This window comes from Triplophysa rosa, linkage group LG9, assembly GCF_024868665.1.
Source record: "Triplophysa rosa linkage group LG9, Trosa_1v2, whole genome shotgun sequence".
In the NCBI taxonomy this organism is placed as follows: domain Eukaryota; kingdom Metazoa; phylum Chordata; class Actinopteri; order Cypriniformes; family Nemacheilidae; genus Triplophysa; species Triplophysa rosa.
In genome coordinates, this window is record NC_079898.1 from 27087525 (window position 1) to 27107415 (window position 19891).

The 19891-nt window shown below is 40.9% G+C and overlaps 2 protein-coding genes and 1 long non-coding RNA gene across 3 annotated transcripts in view; 2 read left to right on the forward strand and 1 right to left on the reverse strand.

Annotated features, from left to right (window-relative positions):
* The window catches only part of LOC130558764 (adhesion G protein-coupled receptor A2-like), a 25956-nt gene extending 22732 nt beyond the window's left edge, over window positions 1-3224 (forward strand). Inside the window, exons 7-8 of the mRNA XM_057341366.1 lie at window positions 1340-1553; window positions 2948-3224. Of these exons, the coding sequence (XP_057197349.1) occupies window positions 1340-1553; window positions 2948-3224 (491 nt within the window). The remainder of the gene's footprint in view (window positions 1-1339; window positions 1554-2947) is intronic.
* A 7661-nt stretch (window positions 3225-10885) lies between these two features.
* Window positions 10886-11364, reverse strand: LOC130558921 (uncharacterized). Its single transcript, XR_008963520.1, has 3 exons — window positions 11211-11364; window positions 11073-11117; window positions 10886-10996 (listed from the first exon to the last, which is right to left on the reverse strand). It is a non-coding gene; the product is annotated as an uncharacterized LOC130558921 (long non-coding RNA).
* A 3162-nt stretch (window positions 11365-14526) lies between these two features.
* The window catches only part of LOC130558765 (F-actin-uncapping protein LRRC16A-like), a 20759-nt gene continuing 15394 nt past the window's right edge, over window positions 14527-19891 (forward strand). Inside the window, exons 1-7 of the mRNA XM_057341367.1 lie at window positions 14527-14658; window positions 14825-14922; window positions 16774-16834; window positions 18049-18149; window positions 18280-18368; window positions 18713-18807; window positions 18930-19150. Coding sequence (XP_057197350.1) covers window positions 14628-14658; window positions 14825-14922; window positions 16774-16834; window positions 18049-18149; window positions 18280-18368; window positions 18713-18807; window positions 18930-19150 — 696 coding nt within the window. The 5' untranslated portion in view covers window positions 14527-14627. The remainder of the gene's footprint in view (window positions 14659-14824; window positions 14923-16773; window positions 16835-18048; window positions 18150-18279; window positions 18369-18712; window positions 18808-18929; window positions 19151-19891) is intronic.

The following is a 19891-nucleotide window of genomic DNA, read 5'->3' on the forward strand; positions in this document are numbered from 1 at the left end:
TTATAATTGGTTTTAAATATGCTTAGAAGAAAAAAGTTTATTTGTCAATGTTTAAATTTTATTTTAGGTCAAGCAAAGTTAGCGATTTATATGTCTAGAAAAAATAAAATTGAACTGGGTTTAGATCAAAACATAAATGCCATGTTTGTAGCTACAGTTAAGGCAAGAATATTATTGATTTTCATTTTTATAAATCAATGGATGATCTCATGACTTTTAAAATGAAATGGTGTGAAAAAGGGCTTGTGCTCTGTTGTTGATGGTAATTATTTGTTTTCAATCCACTAATATGAAGACCAGAGATTATGTAAAATGTGTTTAATCTATTTCTTTTGTTAGTGTAAATGTTTGTAATGAACCTTATCTAGTATAGAAGAATATTTTCAAATCATTCTCATATGCACATGTTCTACTCTAATGGGTCTTCTCTCTCTCTCTCTCTCTCTCTCTCTCTCTCTCTCTCTCTCTCTCTCTCTCTCTCTCTCTCTCTCTCTCTCTCTCTCTCTCTCTCTCTCTCTCTCTCTCTCTCTCTCTCTCTCTCTCTCTCTCTCTCTCTCCCTCTCTCTCTCTCTCTCTCTCTCTCTCTCTCTCTCTCTCTCTCTCTCTCTCTCTCTCTCTCTCTCTCTCTCTCTCTCTCTCTCTCTCTCTCTCTCTCTCTCTCTCTCTCTCTCTCTCTCTCTCTCTCTCTCTCTCTCTCTCTCTCTCTCTCTCTCTCTCTCTCTCTCTCTCTCTCTCTCTCTCTCTCTCTCTCTCTCTCTCTCTCTCTCTCTCTCTCTATCTCTCTCTCTCTCTCTCTCTGTCTCTCTCTCTCTCTCTCTCTGTCTCTCTCTCTTTCTCTCTGTAAAATATTATTAAAGCATTTACACAGAATCATGTGACACTGCAGTGAGCTCAGTGATGTCTGAAAACAGAAAACCTTTTTGACCTTTGAAGACATTTCATTTAATAAACACCATCCATCTCTCTGGCACACACTCATATTTGTGATATCTGATTTACTGAAGAAATTAGGCACCCCGCAATAGACGTTCATCTAATCGTCTGACTATTTTAATCCAGTTGAGTCTTTCAGACGCTGAGTCATGAGTTTAATGAGAGGCAGCGGTCATTATAAGAGTCAGTTGTAACTGTGGGAACAGCCGCTCTAATGATGAGATCATACAAGAGCTCCAATGATCCAGTGTCTGGGACCGACCCGCCGGCACAGATCGGTTCACAAAGGTTGTGGGTTTGAATCTCAGGGAACATAAATACTGATGAAAGTCACTTTGGATAAAATCATCTGTCTGATGTGTAAATGCACACAGTACATGTCAATTGTCGTGTGTGTGTGTTGCAGCCGGACCTCTGGAGCTCCCCGTCCTGCAGCTCATCCCGACTCAGAGACAGCTTGTGTTCCGTGGTGACCGTCTGCCCCTGCAGTGCACGGCCTCGTACCTTCACCCCTCTGTCGAACTCACATGGGTCCACGATCATCATCCCGTTCACACGCTGGAGGAGAGGGGCGTGCACGTGGAGGAAAGCATCATTCACGACTGCTGCCTCGTTACCAGGTGAGACGTGAATGAGAATTCTTCAAACCTTTTCAAATGGAATGATAAAAAATATTTATTGGGCACAATTGACACACACACACACACACACACACTCACACACACAGGCAGAGTGTGTCTGTGTGAATTGAAGCATGTGTCAGTTTAGTACTTCAGCACACACACACACGGCCGTCTGAGTATAAATATTGATGAAGTGTGACAGAAGTGTGAGTTCTGAGCTCTGATGTTCAGCGTGAGAGTGTTAGTATGCAGCAGATACTCTGAGTCATTCAGCCGTCTTATAAATCATCTGTTTTGCAGTCAGACCTCGTTCAATTCTGACTCAATTCCCTCTCGGATTTGACTCATAATCTCAACACTGAAGCTGAGCCGAACGTTTCACCAGTTTCATTAGAAAGTGAAGTGAAGCAAACAGAGGAGTTAAATATTAGCACATGTCGGCACCCCCAAAAAATCACATCTAAAACATCTGAATGTCATAAGACATAAGAGAACAGGATATCAAAACACATTTATGTTAAAGCCCCTGTGAACCGGGAGTTGCGATTGTTTTTACTTCAGTATTCTGACGCGTTTCTGAGTGAGATGGAATTTCGAATGAGAAAAATAGTGGGCGTGGCTTTAGTCTTTCTCTGCGATTTGATCGGATGTATAAAAACAGCCGTTGCATTTTGAAATGTGAGCGTTGAAGGGGAGGAGTTAACGGATGCTCCGCCCAAGCCGTCTAGCATACGTCATTTGAAATGGATAGTCATTACAGGACAGAAGTGCACACGGATTTTAAAAAGAGAACGACCCACATTGATCAACTATAAACAATAAACGCTGCAATATTTCATGAAAAAATAGGCATTGTCATTTTTTATTTCACGGGGACTTTAAACATCCATGTGTCTGTCTGTCTGTACTGCTGATTGTTTGTAGGGATGTCTGGAGCATCATATCTCACACACTCAAGTCACATTATAAGAATAACAACATTTATCAACAACACCAACACTCTTGGATAAAACGTTTTACACACAACATGTGGATTCAGCCTGTGATGTTGAAAGTGAAGACAGAATGTGTTTCTGACACTGTGTTTGTCAAGTGTTAGTGGAACATGTTCATGGTAAATGTGATGAACTCCACCTGTGACTTCATAAATCCACTGAAAACCAACCTGAGAGTTGATTGAAAATCACTTCAAGATGTGCTTAGAAAAGTGAACTTGATTCTCTCTCTCTCTCTCTCTCTCTCTCTCTCTCTCACTCTCTCTCTCTCTCTCTCTCTCTCTCTCTGACTCTCTCACTCTCTCTCTCTGACTCTCTCACTCTCTCTCTCTGACTCTCTCACTCTCTCTCTCTCTGACTCTCTCTCTCTCTCTCAGGCTGGCTGGATTTATTCAGACCGATTGTCTCGGGTCTGTTCGTTCAGCAGCGGGTGTCCACCCAGCGGCTGCAGCGCTTCATCAGTCGGAGACTGCGCAGTCAGACGGACAGAAGAGCGGTGGGTGAGAAGATTCAACAGTGGATCAGTCGAGCATCATATGAGGAACTGCTCAAACTGCCCGACATGCTGGAGAAATCACGTCTGAATCTGCTCGCAGACAAAATTAGAGAGAAAATCAACAGATTTCAGATGTTTGCCATTCGCTGCACTAACAGCCTGATGATGTCATCATAAAACGCTGACCTGTTTGACCACTGTTACACACACACACGTTGTGTTTCTGTTTAGCCTATGAAACATTTCTGATTGGTAGCTAACCTTATTTTTCTACCTGCACTGCCTACAGTAAACCTCAGAACACAGCTGTGTCTAACTAACGTATGAAATAAATGTATGCACAAACAGCATTGTAGTGGGTCTTTACTAACTCATCATTCAGTCTCAATCACATCATTACAAATATAATATTGATTTGTGAGGTTGATTCAGGATAACATTATTATCCTAAAACCTATAGATCTTTTAAAATAATGTCATTTTTGATTTTATTTACTTTGTTCTTTTTAAGGCGTCTACACTTTGAACCCCATACACAGCTCTTGAGTTTATGAGTCCAAAACAAACATCACGACAGTAATCCAAATGACTCTTCTGACTCAAACTCATTTTGAGTTTCTTTCTCGATTGATACTGTATATTCATGGAAATCCACAGAACAGATCAGAGCACTAGATTGAAACGGATTTACATTCTGCTTAACTCAAAATCTTGATTATTATTTTCTCTCATTTGACATTTATTGACTCGCTGGAGTCATTCAGATGATGATGCTCTCCTTTTTCAATTGTATGTACAGCACGTTGGCTGATTTGAAATGTGCTTTATTAATAATTCAACTGAACCTGACTGATACTTTGCAGTTTTGACATTTAGGCTACTAAATTCAGAAGATAACCTTACGGCATCTTACTATGAAATGATTTCTTTGTGTTTTAGCTGACGAAGAGAATGTGGGTACATTATTCCTTTAAATCTATTGTACTCTCATTTCAAGTGGATTTGATAGAAATAAACATTTGGTTTTTAACCTTTAAATGAAGTTAAATGGTGCACCTTAACAGTCTGATGACAGATCCGCTCTTCTGTCTGTCTCTCATGAGTCATGACATCACAGTCAAATGTTCTCTGCCCTGTGTTTCCATTGATCTGAGATATAAAAGCATCTCATTTGAATGTGCTGCATCATCACCAATGATAATGAATTCATGAATGCCAGTGCTCAGTTCCCAAACAGGACGGGTGTGTTTGTGGAAAAAGAAGAAATACTGCAGCCTGAGGGCACGAGAGGATAGCAACCCGGAAAATCTGCAGTGACTGAAACGTGAAGAATGTCATTCCCCTGTTATTCCATCTTCACCATCTTGTGAGACCATCTTCATTCAAAAGATTTGAAGATGGACGTGTCAGAACATGAAGTGAGTAAACGGGTTGTGAGGTTTTGATGGCGTCTCTGTCTCACTCAATCATTTATTATGACACATGATTTATAATACATTTGTGCAGATGTTTTCAGACGGATGATCTCATGTGATCAGATGGCCACCGGCTCCACTTTCATCGTTTGATATATAAATGTATTTGATGTCCGTGTGTCTCATGCGTTCACACACGTGTCGTGTCGTGTGTAGTGTTTCCAGTGAAAGACAAGCGCGTCTGTTTGTTTGCATGTACTCTAGTAAAATCATCTCATTTGAATATTCGTCCTATTTCCAGAACATGACGTGTTTGCACTTCTAATACAAACCGTTTCATACAGTGAAAGTGAATATTGACTATCACTCAGTTTTTTCAGTAACTTCTGCTCCGTGGAACTTTTGAAGTCCACAATAGTTCTGTGTGAAGATTCTATTTATTTACTGGATGTTGTCTCCTCTGTCATTGGGATCTTTTCTATGGATTCAGAGATGATGATGTCGAGTAATATTCCAGTCAGCACTGGAGATCTGAAACAAGAGCAAATGGTCAATATTTGACAAGAGATGACATGTACACAATATACACATGTAAGATGGAACTTATTATGCGAGTGTATGGTGTGAAGGCATTACTTCTACTGACTGATAACATTCACCTGCAAGCTAAAGATGTAGGCATAGGCCTTGATGTGACACCATTCACAAACAGTGTCAGGTCATTCCATAATCAATATTTAAAGAGTTTGTTTGGTTCCAAAATGAGATAACTCAATAAAAACATGATAACAAAGTTTTTTAAACTGTGTTAGTTAGTTGTATTTTTGAGTTATGGCTTAAATAAAAACAAACCAACTGCAGTTCGATTGATATTAATTGGAATACACAATGAAAAACATTAGGATTTTCTCATTTTGGAACCAAACTCTTCATTTATGTTGTCAATATCAGGACTGAATTAAAATGTATGTGCTAAAAGTAAACATTAATTATTATAGCCAACATTTATTTCAACTCTTTACCACAAACTGTGCGTTTCACCTGAATATTTATGTAAGAGCTCATATGAAATATGAATGAATGAGGCGCTTCACGTCACTCCTGAAACAATTGAGATGCATATGAAGGTATTTTTGGTGCGAAACTACAGAGCACCTGTGAGAGTGGAATTTGTAGTTGTAGAGGTCGGCCACACATGTGTATCAGTAAATTTGAAGTCAAAATTTGAAGTTGCAAACTTGTAGATTTTTTTTTTTCTCCCGCAAACAACGCAACAGTTACACCTGCTTGAATCCTTCTGTCAGGAGGTGAGGAAGAACCCAATTGCAGGCAGCGTTCAGGGGTAACAACAAGAATATTTATTTTAAAACACAAAAACAAAGACCCACAATGGGGTATAACAACTCACAAGAATACTAACTGGACGTAGACTAACTAACAATAAACTGGGATAAACACACTAGACATAAACTAAACTGACACTTACTAGACTGACAAGAACTTCAAGAACAGGAACAGGAATCACACTCAAGGTACGAGACACGATGAAATACAAGGTAACACTCCAACAAGCACATACAACGTAATCCAACAGCACAAGACAAAGAAACATGAGGGTATATATAGGGGAAGACAAACGAGGGATAACGAGCAAGGCCAGGTGTGGAACATCGAACACTCAGGGAAAGATAACAAGGAAACGAGAGGAGCGGGGCCAATGACAAGACACTGGAGAGAACGTATATTATTGTCAAAAGAACAATAATATGTTTCTCTCCACACCTAACCAAAGACTTTGTCATGGCTCTGCTACAGGACCAAGAAAAACATGACTAAATGAAGCAGAGCCATGACACCTTCAGTGCAAGCGCACAGATCCAGTTCTACAAATCACAAACGGAGATACTCGTGCACTCAAATGCTACAAATGCTGCGGTAAATATGGTGCAAAACACATTCACACACCTGCACCAAAAGACGTGCGTTCACAGAGTTTTGCACATCCGCAAACAGTATGTGAATTCATGCAATGAGAGTTGAATGCTTGTAAAATATTTTCTCACGAATTAAAGGTTTTATTCTTGCACATTGTTCTAGCACAAACACAATAACATAACTACAACTGCTTGAATCTGCTGCTGCGAGTCTCTGACACAAGTTCGCACACACTCTCATTTTGCACCACATATCTGTGTGATATATGGCGTAAAAGTGATTTGTGCATTTGCAGCCAAACGAGGTGATTTTGGCGCCCAGCAGGTGGCGCCCTAACGCGCAAGTGAAAAACTCCGCGAGAACCATCCCGAGCTGCCCCTTGAGTAGCCTACCGAATCAAAAACACTATTGTAAACAATTAAGACGCTATTTTTATAATTTGTGGATCCAACTTTAGAGGCATTATTTGGATTAATTTATTTAATGACTGTGACATTCTTGGACATCAGTGCGGGGCAGGGAATGGCATGCGCGTGATGTGCTGCTGATGTCCCTTGCTATGGTTTTAAACGGCGCCATCCGTCTGGAGCGGAAAAAAGGTAAACGCCAACAACGCAAAGTGTTTTCATAGTATTTTCGTTTTTATACTTATAACTATTATTATAGTTTTTGCCAAATGATGCAAGAACGTATTGTTATGCTCTCCCTTTTTGTGTTCTCTGTGTGTCCGTGGAGGCGTGAAGAGAGGCACACAACACAGATGATCATTTCAGTCACTTTACTGGTATATAAAGTAAATAAAGTGTACAATAACGGGGTTATGCTCTTTCCCGGTGTCGTGCCGAAAACACACTCCCTGTCAGATTATGCACCCCCCTCCCCACAATGGTTAGGGTGAGGATTAGGTGTTAGGGGAGGGATTAGGATTGGGTGTGGGGAGGGGTTAGAATTAGCCAATCGGACATCGTGTTATTGAAGGGGGTGCATAATCTGGCGGGGAGTGTGTTTTCGGCACAAAACCGGCTCTGATGGGATTCTTCTCAACCACCCGCACCGGAACCTGCGAGCACACTCTAACAACAAAACTGAACCTGTCCCCGTACAGTGACGTAACAGCATGTGATTGGCTAATTCACTACTATGCATTTGTGCATAGAGAACTACACGTTTAACACAATTTAACCTAATCCAACATAACAGTATTTACAAATTAAGTATTAAGTATGGACACACTTAAATTAGTTGCTTGAGGTTGGACGTTTGATAGTCGTCAATTTAGGGACCGTCTCCAAAGTTACATACACATTAATACACGTTTCTAACTTCCGTAGCATTTAAAGGGGATAACTTGGACCACAAAACCAGCTCTACAGTGTTCATGTGGGTGTCAGCTATAATGCACACCTTTTTTATATTTATTACAGTAAACTGTGAAGTCATATGTAAACATTGCCATGTGTTTTGCTGTGTATATTATACCCATCTACTATATGGGTTCCTTAAAAAGATATACAGGTGCTGGTCATATAATTAGAATATCATCAAAAAGTTGATTTATTTCACTAATTCCATTCAAAAAGTGAAACTTGTATATTATATTCATTCATTACACACAGACTGATATATTTCAAATGTTTATTTCTTTTAATTTGATGATTATAACTGACAACTAATGAAAATCCCAAATTCAGTATCTCAGAAAATTAGAATATTATTTAAGACCAATACAAAGAGAGGATTTTTAGAAATCTTGGCCAACTGAAAAGTATGAAGATGAAAAGTATGAGCATGTACAGCACTCAATACTTAGTTGGGGCTCCTTTTGCCTGAATGACTGCAGCAATGCGGCGTGGCATGGAGTGGATCAGTCTGTGGCACTGCTCAGGTGTATGAGAGCCCAGGTTGCTCTGATAGTGGCCTTCAGCTCTTCTGCATTGTTGGGTCTGGCATATCGCATCTTCCTCTTCACAATACCCCATAGATTTTCTGTGGGGTTAAGGTCAGGCGAGTTTGCTGGCCAATTAAGAACAGGGATCCCATGGTCCTTAAACCAGGTACTGGTAGCTTTGGCACTGTGTGCAGGTGCCAAGTCCTGTTGGAAAATGAAATCTGCATCTCCATAAAGTTGGTCCATAGTACGCCGTAAACGACGGCGTTTCCGTGTAACAATGACGCCGTAAAAAGCGGCGTTTTCTATAATATTCAAATCAGCCCCGCCTTTTCTACATAGTCCAGCCCCTCCAATGAACCGAAAGACCTGTGTAGTAGAATGTCGATCTGAGTAACGTTTCCTGTTTTTAACTTTATTACGAATAATGTTTAGACTTTCATTATGTGATTTTATCCCATTGGGCACGTTTTTCCTCCTCTTCGTTTATCATATGTGCACAAACGGCATATTTTCTAGAGTGTTAGGGTTCATGTTTGTAAAATGCATTGACTTCTCTCACGAAGGTGTCAGCTTCGGTAGCGCAGTGGAGTGCGTGCGCGGCAGCAGCAAAGTATCGCTTTTAGCGACAGGAGTTCGACTCCGCGGTCCGACCATCTTCGTTCCTTTTGAATTGGTTCATTGGGTCATGTTTTTAAATGTCGGAACACTACCCTGTTGCTGACAACTGATTAAATGACAAGAAAAGCCAACCGATAAGGCCTTAATGCATGCAGCTGCGGGCTAAGTCTGTACAGTGGCTTTAAAAACGATTTCCCATACGAACGCGTTTGTTTTTCTATTTACATATAGACTGTACATTCTGCATGCATTCATTCATTCATTTTGACGATAAAAAAATCTAAAAATGATGGAGAATGTTTAACGAAAATAAAAGCCAATTGATTAGGCTGTTTAATGTACATTTACGGATTCTCAATTACAACGAAACTCGACATGAAGTAAAAAAAAAAAAAAGTTCACATACAGTCGGCTAACTGTGCAGAACGTATACGGTATATCCAACACAAAAGCACTGAATATTCAGGTTATAATACGCTCCATCCACATCGAACTGAGTTTCTTTATAGAAAAAATACGTGCTTTGTCGAGTAAAATAAATCACATCGAAATGAAAGTTTGTTTCTCAGTCTGTTGAGGCAGACTGGCTGCGGGTATAGCCTATGCCATATATACATGCCTTCTTTTAGAGGTTGCTAAGCGGGCAGGCGAGGCCGCATTCATTTATCTCAGTTTTAGTTTGTGACTTATGCATAACTGCATTATGTAAGTGATTTTGTTTACGTGTAAGTGAATTCGAACCTCCCCTTTGCCTCTTTTTCCCATCACACATCAGATCGTAAAGGCATTTATTTCCAATAAAATTACGAGATTATGGTAAATTTAGAATTGGGGTAGGTTTGTTGTCAGTTGGCGTCCATTTAATGATTTAAATAAATATAGGCAATGCAAGTTTATTTATATAGCACATTTCAAACAGGTAATGGTGATTTACATAGAAATGACAAAAAAGAAGGGTGCATTGTGTATCCTTCTTTTTTTGTAATTTCTAAGAGATCTTTAAAAAAAGTTAATTATTTTAAATCACACATACTTAAGAATTGAAAATAACAATAAAAAGGAAATAAAATGTGCATAATTATCATACAACTGAAGGAAAAAGAAGACAAATGCACGACGAAAAAAATGTGTTTTTAATCTGGATGTAAAAGTAGCCAATATTGGAGAGCATCTGAAGGTGGCATAGTTTCTAAACTCTGACGCACCTTGTTTTGAGTGAACTTTTGTTATCTCTAACTGATTTGATGCTAATGATCTGAGTAGTCTGTTGGGTTATTTTATAATAGGCATATCTGCAATGTATTTGGGTCTATAGACAAGTGTAATAATACCTTAAAAACGATTCTAAATGTAACCGGTATAGGGACCTGAAGATTGAGCTGACGTGCTCAGATTTTTGGGTCAGAATCCTAGCAGCAGCTTTCTGTATGAGCTGCAGCTATCTAATGGTATTTTTTGGGAGGGCCAGTGAGCAGTCCATACTGTCAGGATCTGGCACTATTGTTTCTTGTTTTCTGCCACTAGAGGTCACCGTTTCACCTGTTGTTCACATTAGCGGCATTGTCTTCACCTGTGCCTAATTTGTCCCCAGTGTATTTAAATTCCCCTTTGTTCTCTGTCCTGTGATCTATGTTATGTTGTAACCCATCTCTGTCTATCCATGTTGTAAAACTGCGACTTCTGAAAGTCTTTCCATGTCATCGCCTTCTCCATACCATGTAAATGGAAAAGACCTTAGGCAGATCAGAGACTGTGTCTATCAGCTCAGACTGAGGAGGTAAACGCCACAGTCTTCATGGGGTTGCTCACAGGAGGACAGCCTGGCCACAGACCCATGGACTCCAGCTCTGTCTTCATCCAGGTCCTCTGTTGATGAGGACACTTCCACTGATGTACGTCATGATCGTATCCAGGAAGGTGTGGAGCAAGAGCTCTGGGCCTGGGTGTGATTGAAAATGAGAAGAAACGAATAAAGTATAGCCACCGATATTAAATATGGTAATTCTATCCACAAAAGACTCTCTTATTTTGCGCTGTCTGTCGCAAAGGTGGTGGGCTGCACACTGAAGCAGGAGCAGAGGAACATGGTTCTGAAAGCACAAAAACAATAATTAAAGCTGTTCTAAACAAAGTAAAACAAAACAAACAAATAAACTACAAACTTACCATGCGATGCCTCAGCTTTGTGTGGGACGCTATGGGATGAGGTTTCTGAAGTGTATAAAATTAATATTAAAAAAAATAATTCAAAATTTCAAACAGAAATGATTCAACGCATATATATGTAGTGCAAAACATTCTTACCATGTTTGTTACATTCCTCAAAAGAAAGTGTCCTGCACGCTCGAGAGATACTGCTCTCTGCTGAAGAGACGCATTGTAAAAGAGGTGATAGATTATAAATGCATGTTTTTAAAACGATAGTTCAGTGTATCCATAAACTTGACATCAAAAACACACCTGTCACTGAAACCCTTTTCTTTGAGTAGAAGCCGATGGTCCCTGCACAAGAAACATCAGCTCTTTAGGAAGGGGCACAGGCGTTTTCAGAGCTGGTGCTTTAAAAAGTAAGACACAAAAAACAAAGAAACCAAAATATTACCAAGTTATATGGAAGACAATTATTTGATCAGAGAGGTGGAAATGCATCGTCTTTACTGTGATGTAAACAGGTTACTGTTATTACGCAATGTGTATCTTGCCCACCAGATGGCAATAGAGTGTGAAGTATGTTATGTGGAGATGTTGGTACTGGGGGGGTACCGGGGGTTCTGAAAAAAGCCTAAAGCTGTCGATGTAGTCATGCTAATTACTTGATGTTAATAAAGCGGAGACATTAGGACACTCTGTTGCTTTATTGAAACATTACATTTACCATCCACAGGAGACAGACGCAGTTCCTTTTTAGTGGCTGTAACCATAACTTTCCTTGACTGCTGGTATTGAAGTGAGCAATAATTGACGCGTAAACGTTAAAGTCTTTGCAATCGGATTTAAAATGCCATAGTCTCTTTATTGCGCTTCAGTAAATAAACATTGCTTTAAATTGCATCCTGTGGTGTCATTTTGTTTGTTTATTTCTCACCGAAAAAGTCCACACAAATTCCATACCTTGTAGGTACTGGCTACTTTTTTTGTTTATTAATGCTTAATAAACATCATACTGATCACGTGACTTGGGTCACAAATCTTCCGGCCTTGTCTTTCTAAGCATTCTTTTGCAACATCCATTGTCTTGTTCAGCCTGATCCAGTACTCCATTGCGTCTTCAGCTGGCATTGGTAAGGTATTGTAGAAGTCTGCTAAGGGCATACTAGAGTAGGTGATTGAGCTGAAATGCTGTTTCAAAATGTCAAAAATCAATTGTGGGCTTTTGGTGTGGTCAACAGAAGAATAATTGCTTAATTTAATCCTCACCACATCACCTGCTTTCCCCATAAGCCTATCCACTATCTCTTTTGACTGTTCATGAATTGGAATAGCACGCTTTCTCAGGTACAGAGACATTTGATTTTCCCACTCTTGTACAGTGAGTATGTCTGATCCGTCACCCCTAAATATTGGAGGCTCTTTTACATCTGACTGCATCACTAATTTAACATTAGACAAAGTCATCTCAGCTGGGCGTTCAGAATTATTGCTATATGCACTTCTATCAGACTGTAGCCGTGCAGTAATGGACTGGCCCAATTTTTCAGCTATTTCACTGATAAGTGAACCCAAATCTGGATTTTGGATACCTGGGTTTGCATTTGCATGAGTTACATTTCTTGTTGAAGTCAAAACAGGTGTACCAAATACTGTGCTAGTAGGCCCTGGCGTATGAGGTTCAGGCGGTATTCTAAAAAGACCCCTTGCCCTGCCAAACTGGCTACTTAGGTCAAATGTCATATTGTCCTCAAACACCTCAGTATTGTTATCACCACCCTCAGCCATTTTTCAGTATTTTATCAGTAGATTACCTTCAATTTTCAGAAATAACCCACTAAAAAAATGTTGGATTTAGCAGCATGAATAAATGACAACGATAAATCCTCAAATAATTGAAAGAAAGTCCAAATTTTAAAGGTACAGTGCGGGATGTTTTGTATGATCTATTAACAGAAATGCAATATAACATACAAAACTGTGTCTTTAGATGTGTATAAAAACCTTACGTAATGAAAAGTTATGTTTGTATTACCTTAGAATAAACCAGTTGTATCTACATAGGGAGCGGGCCTATCTACATGGAATTTGTTATGTTGCGCAGCCATGTTTTGTACAGTAAGCTCTAACGGACAAACAGCTCTACAGAGCGCGTTTCGTATATGTTGGTCTTCGTGTGTGTTTTTATCACTGAGTTGAAAACTGAGTTCATCACTGAGTTGAAGACGCACAAAGTAGTAAGTCGTAGTACGGAGAGGAGGAGGAGTAGTCGTCGTCTAGCTGAAGCAACTGATTGTTCTGTCTTAGAAGTTTTGATAAAATGGAGGACCATGCGTATTGTGCACAAGAGACGAATTAGAGACAAACGGCGGCAGAAATCCAGGATAAACATCGGTGTATCTATTACCAGATGGAAGGCACTGTTGAAAGACAAATGTTTTCAAGGCAACGCCGAAGTTGCCTGTTTTCTGCTAGACTGGTAAGATAATTCAACATTTTCAATGTTTACCAAACAACTGTTTTGTTGAAATGGTAACGTTAGCATTTTATACCAATGGCCATATAACCTCTGAATAATAATGTTTTTCCGTCCCTGCGGTACGTACTCCGGTTGTTCCTGACTTTACAAAGGGGGAGACAAACGTCTACTAACTTACACCTAACTGCCTATGTCGCTGTCAGATCAAACGCTTTGAACAGCGTTGCTATTTACGATTAGCTAACTTTAGTTACTTCACTACTCTCAGCATGTACTAGATAGCACGCAAGAAATATATCTAATTATAGAATTGTAACAGTAACTTTCGCAATAGAATACATGTTAAATGATTAATTACGTTAATATATTGCCTTACCTGCTTGTATCACTGCTATCCGCTGTCTCAGTAGACGACATCTTTTTTTACTGCTGCGGCCACCGTCGTACTTCGAAAGGGAGGGGTGGGCAAATGACTCAGAGATTCGTTGCAAAACTATAATACAACGCCAGTGGCCGCTGATTTTCAAGAACTGCGCCTTTAAGTGCCCAGGTTTGGCCCAGTATTTGCCATAAACACTAACGTTCTTTACTAAACGGAAATATGAAGCATCCTACAGAAAGAAGAAAACAAAAGTGAGAAAGGTGCCATCTCAGCAATACTAAACCCTGTAGTAAAATAACAGAAGTGTAACAAAACAAACAAACAAAACATTGAAGAACAACGAGCCGGTAAGAAACACACAGAGATGAATGAATGTAAGAGAAAAACGTGACTTGGGTTAGAAATAATGTTAATAATCATAATACTCGTGCTGTTGTTGAGAGGGATTATGTGTGAAGGTGTGTTAATAAATGTGCACTTTGTAGGTTATCAAAAAAGGTATAAGATGAGGATCAGCATTTATTCCTTTAAGCTAAGCGTTCTCACTTTCATACACGCGTCATTTGTCATTTCATAAGATGAAGAACCCAGAGTTATTATGGGATGGACTTTCCTCAGACGGGAGGGGGCGGGGTCTCAGGAACGTTCAAACTCGTCACACCTCTGGAAGGTTTCTGTGTTGTGATGATGTGAGACACCTGAAGTCACAGACATGAGTGGAGATGTTCCTCGCGATCTGATGGGTAAGATAATTTACACTCATGTGTTTATAATAGATGTTCAATTGATTTATAATGATTGACACTTGCATGTCATCAGAAGAATGATTCCATCATCACGTCTTTATTCATGTTGATCTCACGCTGTGTGTGTGTGTGTGTGTGCGCGCGTGTGTGTGTGTGTGTGTAGAGAGTGTGCAGGAGGCTGTGGGTCAGCAGGTCAAGTTATGTGTTATTAAGAGAGTGAATCTGGAGGTCAAAGGTGACAGGTTTGAGGGCAGAATTCTGGTGAGCATTGATGTTCAGTTTCTAAAACTATTCTTTCTAACTCTAATGTCAGTTTATGTTTATCATTTTCCTTATCAATATTTTCTGGTCACAAAAACATGAAAACAAGATCATGTTGTTTTTTACTCTTTCTTTGAGGATCTTGATGAAGAATAACGTCCTGAGAGAGAGATAACGTTGACATTACAGTGTGTTTGTGGGATCGCATGATAGTTGTGTTGTTATAGTTGTATAGTTTGATCAGCGGTGATGTTTTTCTCTGGATTTTTCAGTCTTTTGCTGTAATGTTGTTGTGTTTTATTCTTTCTGTGTAACATTCCACACACTGATGTGCCTGTCCTGACTTGACAGAGATCTTCTGTGGCCATGAAACACACACACACACANGCTTGGAGCCGCGCTCAAACCCGAGGCACCATGTATCCAGCCGCGAGCGCTGGGAGAGGCAGTGCGGGCACTGCAGCCCAACGCTCACGGCGGCCCGGGAAAGCATGGCTGACATTTCGAAGTCCGCATCTTCCTGGGCTCGACCCCCCAAGGGAGGGAGCTCCGAGGAATTGTCGGAATCAGATGCCAGTAAGTCACCCTCCGATGCTGCAAGGGACATCTCATCATCACGCACCGTTTCTGAATACGTGGTTGAGGAACAAGACAGTGGGACCGTCTCCTGGGGAACGGTCAGATGAGCGACGGATTAACGCTCACAGTAAACCTCATATCACCCTCGCTCCTCGCCGTAGCAGACGGCAGGGCCGTAGCCCTGCTGTCACAAAACGGGAAGCAGACGAGGTGGTGGCTGAGTCCCGTGGGAACACAGCCACCCGTGAACGCAACGTCTGAATCGTCAACCGCCCGCAGTGCGGGCAGGACGTATCCACAACGTCTGGCGCAGCGTGCTGGAAGCAGACATCATGTCCGTCCCCCTCCTCGATGAGTGTGTTGCACCCACGAGAACAGCAGGACATGCCACGCTGGAGAAATTAGCTCTTTTAGAGAAAAAAAATCAAACACTTCTGGCACTGCCGAGACGCCCAGGGGAAGTCGCCCCAGGAAGGGACAGTCCGCTGCACCACGTCGTAAGATTCCAGCAGTAATTCGGTGTAGAGTTTGAAGTCTCGAAGTCGATCCAGTGTGAAGGCTCCGAAGAACAAAAGGTGAATGAATGCAGCATGCCGTCTCCCTTTTATACCCGGATATCCGGGGGCGGAGTCCGGCACGCAAATTTCACTCGCCAATTTCATTGGCCTTTTCTAAAATTGTCGGAAGCGATAGGAAGAGCGAACCCCATCTGTCGGTTCGACACAACGTCGAGAGACCGACAGAAAGGGAACTAAACAACATGATTTACAGCAAATCACTATGCACATGGAAACCACGTGAAATATTCAGTAGGGGAAATACACAAAGAATGAAGCTTTGTCACTTTGTCTGTGTTGTTTTAGGACCAAATGCATTATTTAGGCACAATGCCCACACTTATGTAGCGCTGCAATTCTTCATCTAGCAGGATTCAGACTTTGAGACTTTGTAGGATGCAGCAGAAGGAATGGGGCATCCTACAATGAATTTAATTTCTTTTTTTTTGTGGCCCAAAAATACAGTTCAATAGTATAATATGGATTAGCACAGTTCATGTTTGTTCTCATTACACCATCAGAGTCGTTCATTCAGTTTGCATTATGATATCATAATAGCCTTGTTCTGCTCTCTGTTGTGTGTCAGTTCACAGCTCATATGTTATGGTTAAGTATTACTGGATCATGGTCCATATTTGGCAAAGAGCTCTAATGATGTGCTGCATCTGTTCTGCTTTCTGAAGTTTTCTTGGATTAACGCTGATGTTGCCACTAGGTCTGCGCTATGAAACTGAGAGACGCCGCTATTCTAAATATCTGGGTTAAAGATGGCAAAAGTGATATGGTTCATTCAGGATATGATGTCACAACAAACACCCATGTCATCCATCATCAAAAATATGGCAAGCAGATTAACGTCCATTTATAGAGGCTTAAAAGGACAGTTCACCCAAAAATGAAATTCCGTCATGAATTACTCACTCTCTAGTTCCAAACCTGCATATATTTCTTTGTAGTCAATGGGGTCCAGGAACTGCTTGGTTATAAGCATTCGTCCAAATATCTTTCTCTGTGTTCATCAGAACAAAGAAATTCATACAGATTTGGAACAACTCGAAGGCGAGAAAATGATTTTTTTTGGGGGGGTGAACTATCCCTTTAAAAGTGATGTAAGAATCTCACTGAATGCAGCACCTAAAAGGACCAACTTGCTAATTTCTCCCACTGATTTTAGTTGTTGGGCTTTACATGGTCGATGGAGAAAGTTTGTGCGTGTGAACGTGTCTGTTAGTGGGTGACTTTTAACAGGCCCACAGACTCAATTCCCAGCTGAGTTAATGGCCCTACTGGTAGTATTCCGAACCTCTGGGAATGATGGACACATCTCGGAGGAAGTCGGTGGGACTTTCATGGAGCTTTATTCCAAACCCATCTCACTTGCTTTTTTCCATGATACACAAAAGGCAAAATGTTAGGGACATACAGCCTCAATCACCAACATTCAGTCATTCCCAAACATGACAGTATCCCACAAATCGAAGAAAGCCATACAACTTTACAGCAACAAGTGAATTTTAACTCATTTTGGGTTAGCCACCCCTTTTAACTCATTTTTGTTAAAGGTGTGGTATAATTTGATCACATGTTTCTGTACCAGCATTGAAACACAGCTGGACACACACACACACACACACACACACACACACACACAGGCTTTGGTTGACTATCCCCGTGGGGACAGTCCATAGGCGTAATGTTTTTATACTGTACAAACTGTATATTCTATCCCCTATCCCTAACCCTATCCCTAAACCTAAAGATCATAGAACACTTTTGGCATTTTTAGATTTGTAAAAAATATTGTTCTGTACAATTTATAAGCTTTTGTGCTCATGAGGACCTCAATTTTGGTCCCCACAGTGACACGAGTCCCCATGTGTTGGTGTGTGTTCAGGTTTAGGTCCCCACCGGGATACACACACACACACACACACACACACACACACACACACTGGATGAAGTGAATGTGGTGTGTTGTTGTGTCAGTGAGGTTGTGTGATGTTGTTTGTGTTCAGGGATCTGGTGGCGATTGTTGCTGCTCTGGAGTTCAGTCAGTGGTTCATCAAACTCTCCATTAAAGACGTCAAACTGGTGACCGTCTGTCAAACTCCACACACATGTGCGGCACGCTCTCATAATACACTCACTTATCTGTGTGTGTGTGTTTGTGTGTGTGTGTGTGTGTGTGTGTGTGTGTGTGTGTGTGTGTGTGTGTGTGCAGACAGCTGATCTGTGTGAGCAGATATTGAAGGTTGTGTCTCGATCCACAAAACTAGAGGAGCTGACACTGGACAACACAGGACTCAAAAGGTACACACACACACGAACACGAACGCACACAAACACACACACACACACGAACACACACACACACACGAACGCGCACACACACGAACACACACAAACGCGCGCACACACACGAACGCGCACACACACACACACACACACACGTGCGTGCACACACACACATGAACGCGCACACACGCGCACACACAAACGCACACAAACACACACATGAACGCACACACACACACAAACGCACGCACACACAAACACACACACACACGAACACACACACATGCGCACACACACACAATTACTGCTGATGTCTTTACTGTTTTACAACAGCTGACTGTTTGTGTGTGTGTTTTTAGTGACTTTGCTGTGAGGTTTGCCGGTGCTTTAAGCCTGAATCCAAGCTCTGCTTTACACACAATCAGCTTCGCCAACAATTGCCTTGAAGACAAAGGTACAAAACACTCAAGCACACACACAATGATGTGTGTACATGTTTTTATACACGTTTGTGACTGTATTGACTGTAAATATTAGTAGTTAAAGTGTTGATTGTGTGTTTGTTTTGATTGACAGGTGTTGTGGTTCTGAGCTCTGCGCTGTCTAAACTCACAGCAGGACTCAAACAACTCGACCTTTCTAAGAATTCACTCTCAACTAAAGGTGAACACACACACATGTCTGGTTTATTATCTCTGTGGGGACAGTCCATAGGCGTAATGTTTTTATACTGTACAAACTGTATATTCTATCCCCTATCCCTAACCCTATCCCTAAACCTAAAGATCATAGAACACTTTTTGCATTTTTAGATTTGTAAAAAATATTGTTCTGTACAATTTATTAGCTTTTGTGCTCATGAGGACCTCAATTTTGGTCCCCACAGTGACACGAGTCCCCATGTGTTGGTGTGTATTCAGGTTTAGGTCCCCACCGGGATATACAAACATGAACACACACACACACAAGTTGGGTTTCCATGTTTTATGGGGACATTCCATAGACACAATGGTTTTTATACTGTACAAACTGTATCTCATATTCCCTCCCCCTAACCCTAACAATCACACACAACTGTCTGCTCTTTTACATTTTCACAAAAGTTCATTCTGTATGATTTATAAGCTTGTTTCCTCATGGGGACCAAAAAATGTCCCCACAAGGACAAGGGTTTTGGATATTGCCATCTTTGTGGGGACATTTTGTCCCATACCGTAGGGTTTACCCTTCACACACACACTATTGGACTCATACACGCTTACATGCTCCAGCACACACACCAGCTATCTTGCACACACACACACGCACACACACACATTATGCACTCATACACACACACACTCATGGATGTACACTCACTCACTCACTCACTCACTCACTCACTCACTCACTCACTCACTCACATGCACTCATACACATGCACTCATACACAAACACACATACTCATATATACACACACACATGTCTGGTTTATTATCTCCGTGGGGACAGTCCATAGGCGTAATGTTTTTATACTGTACAAACTGTATATTTTATCC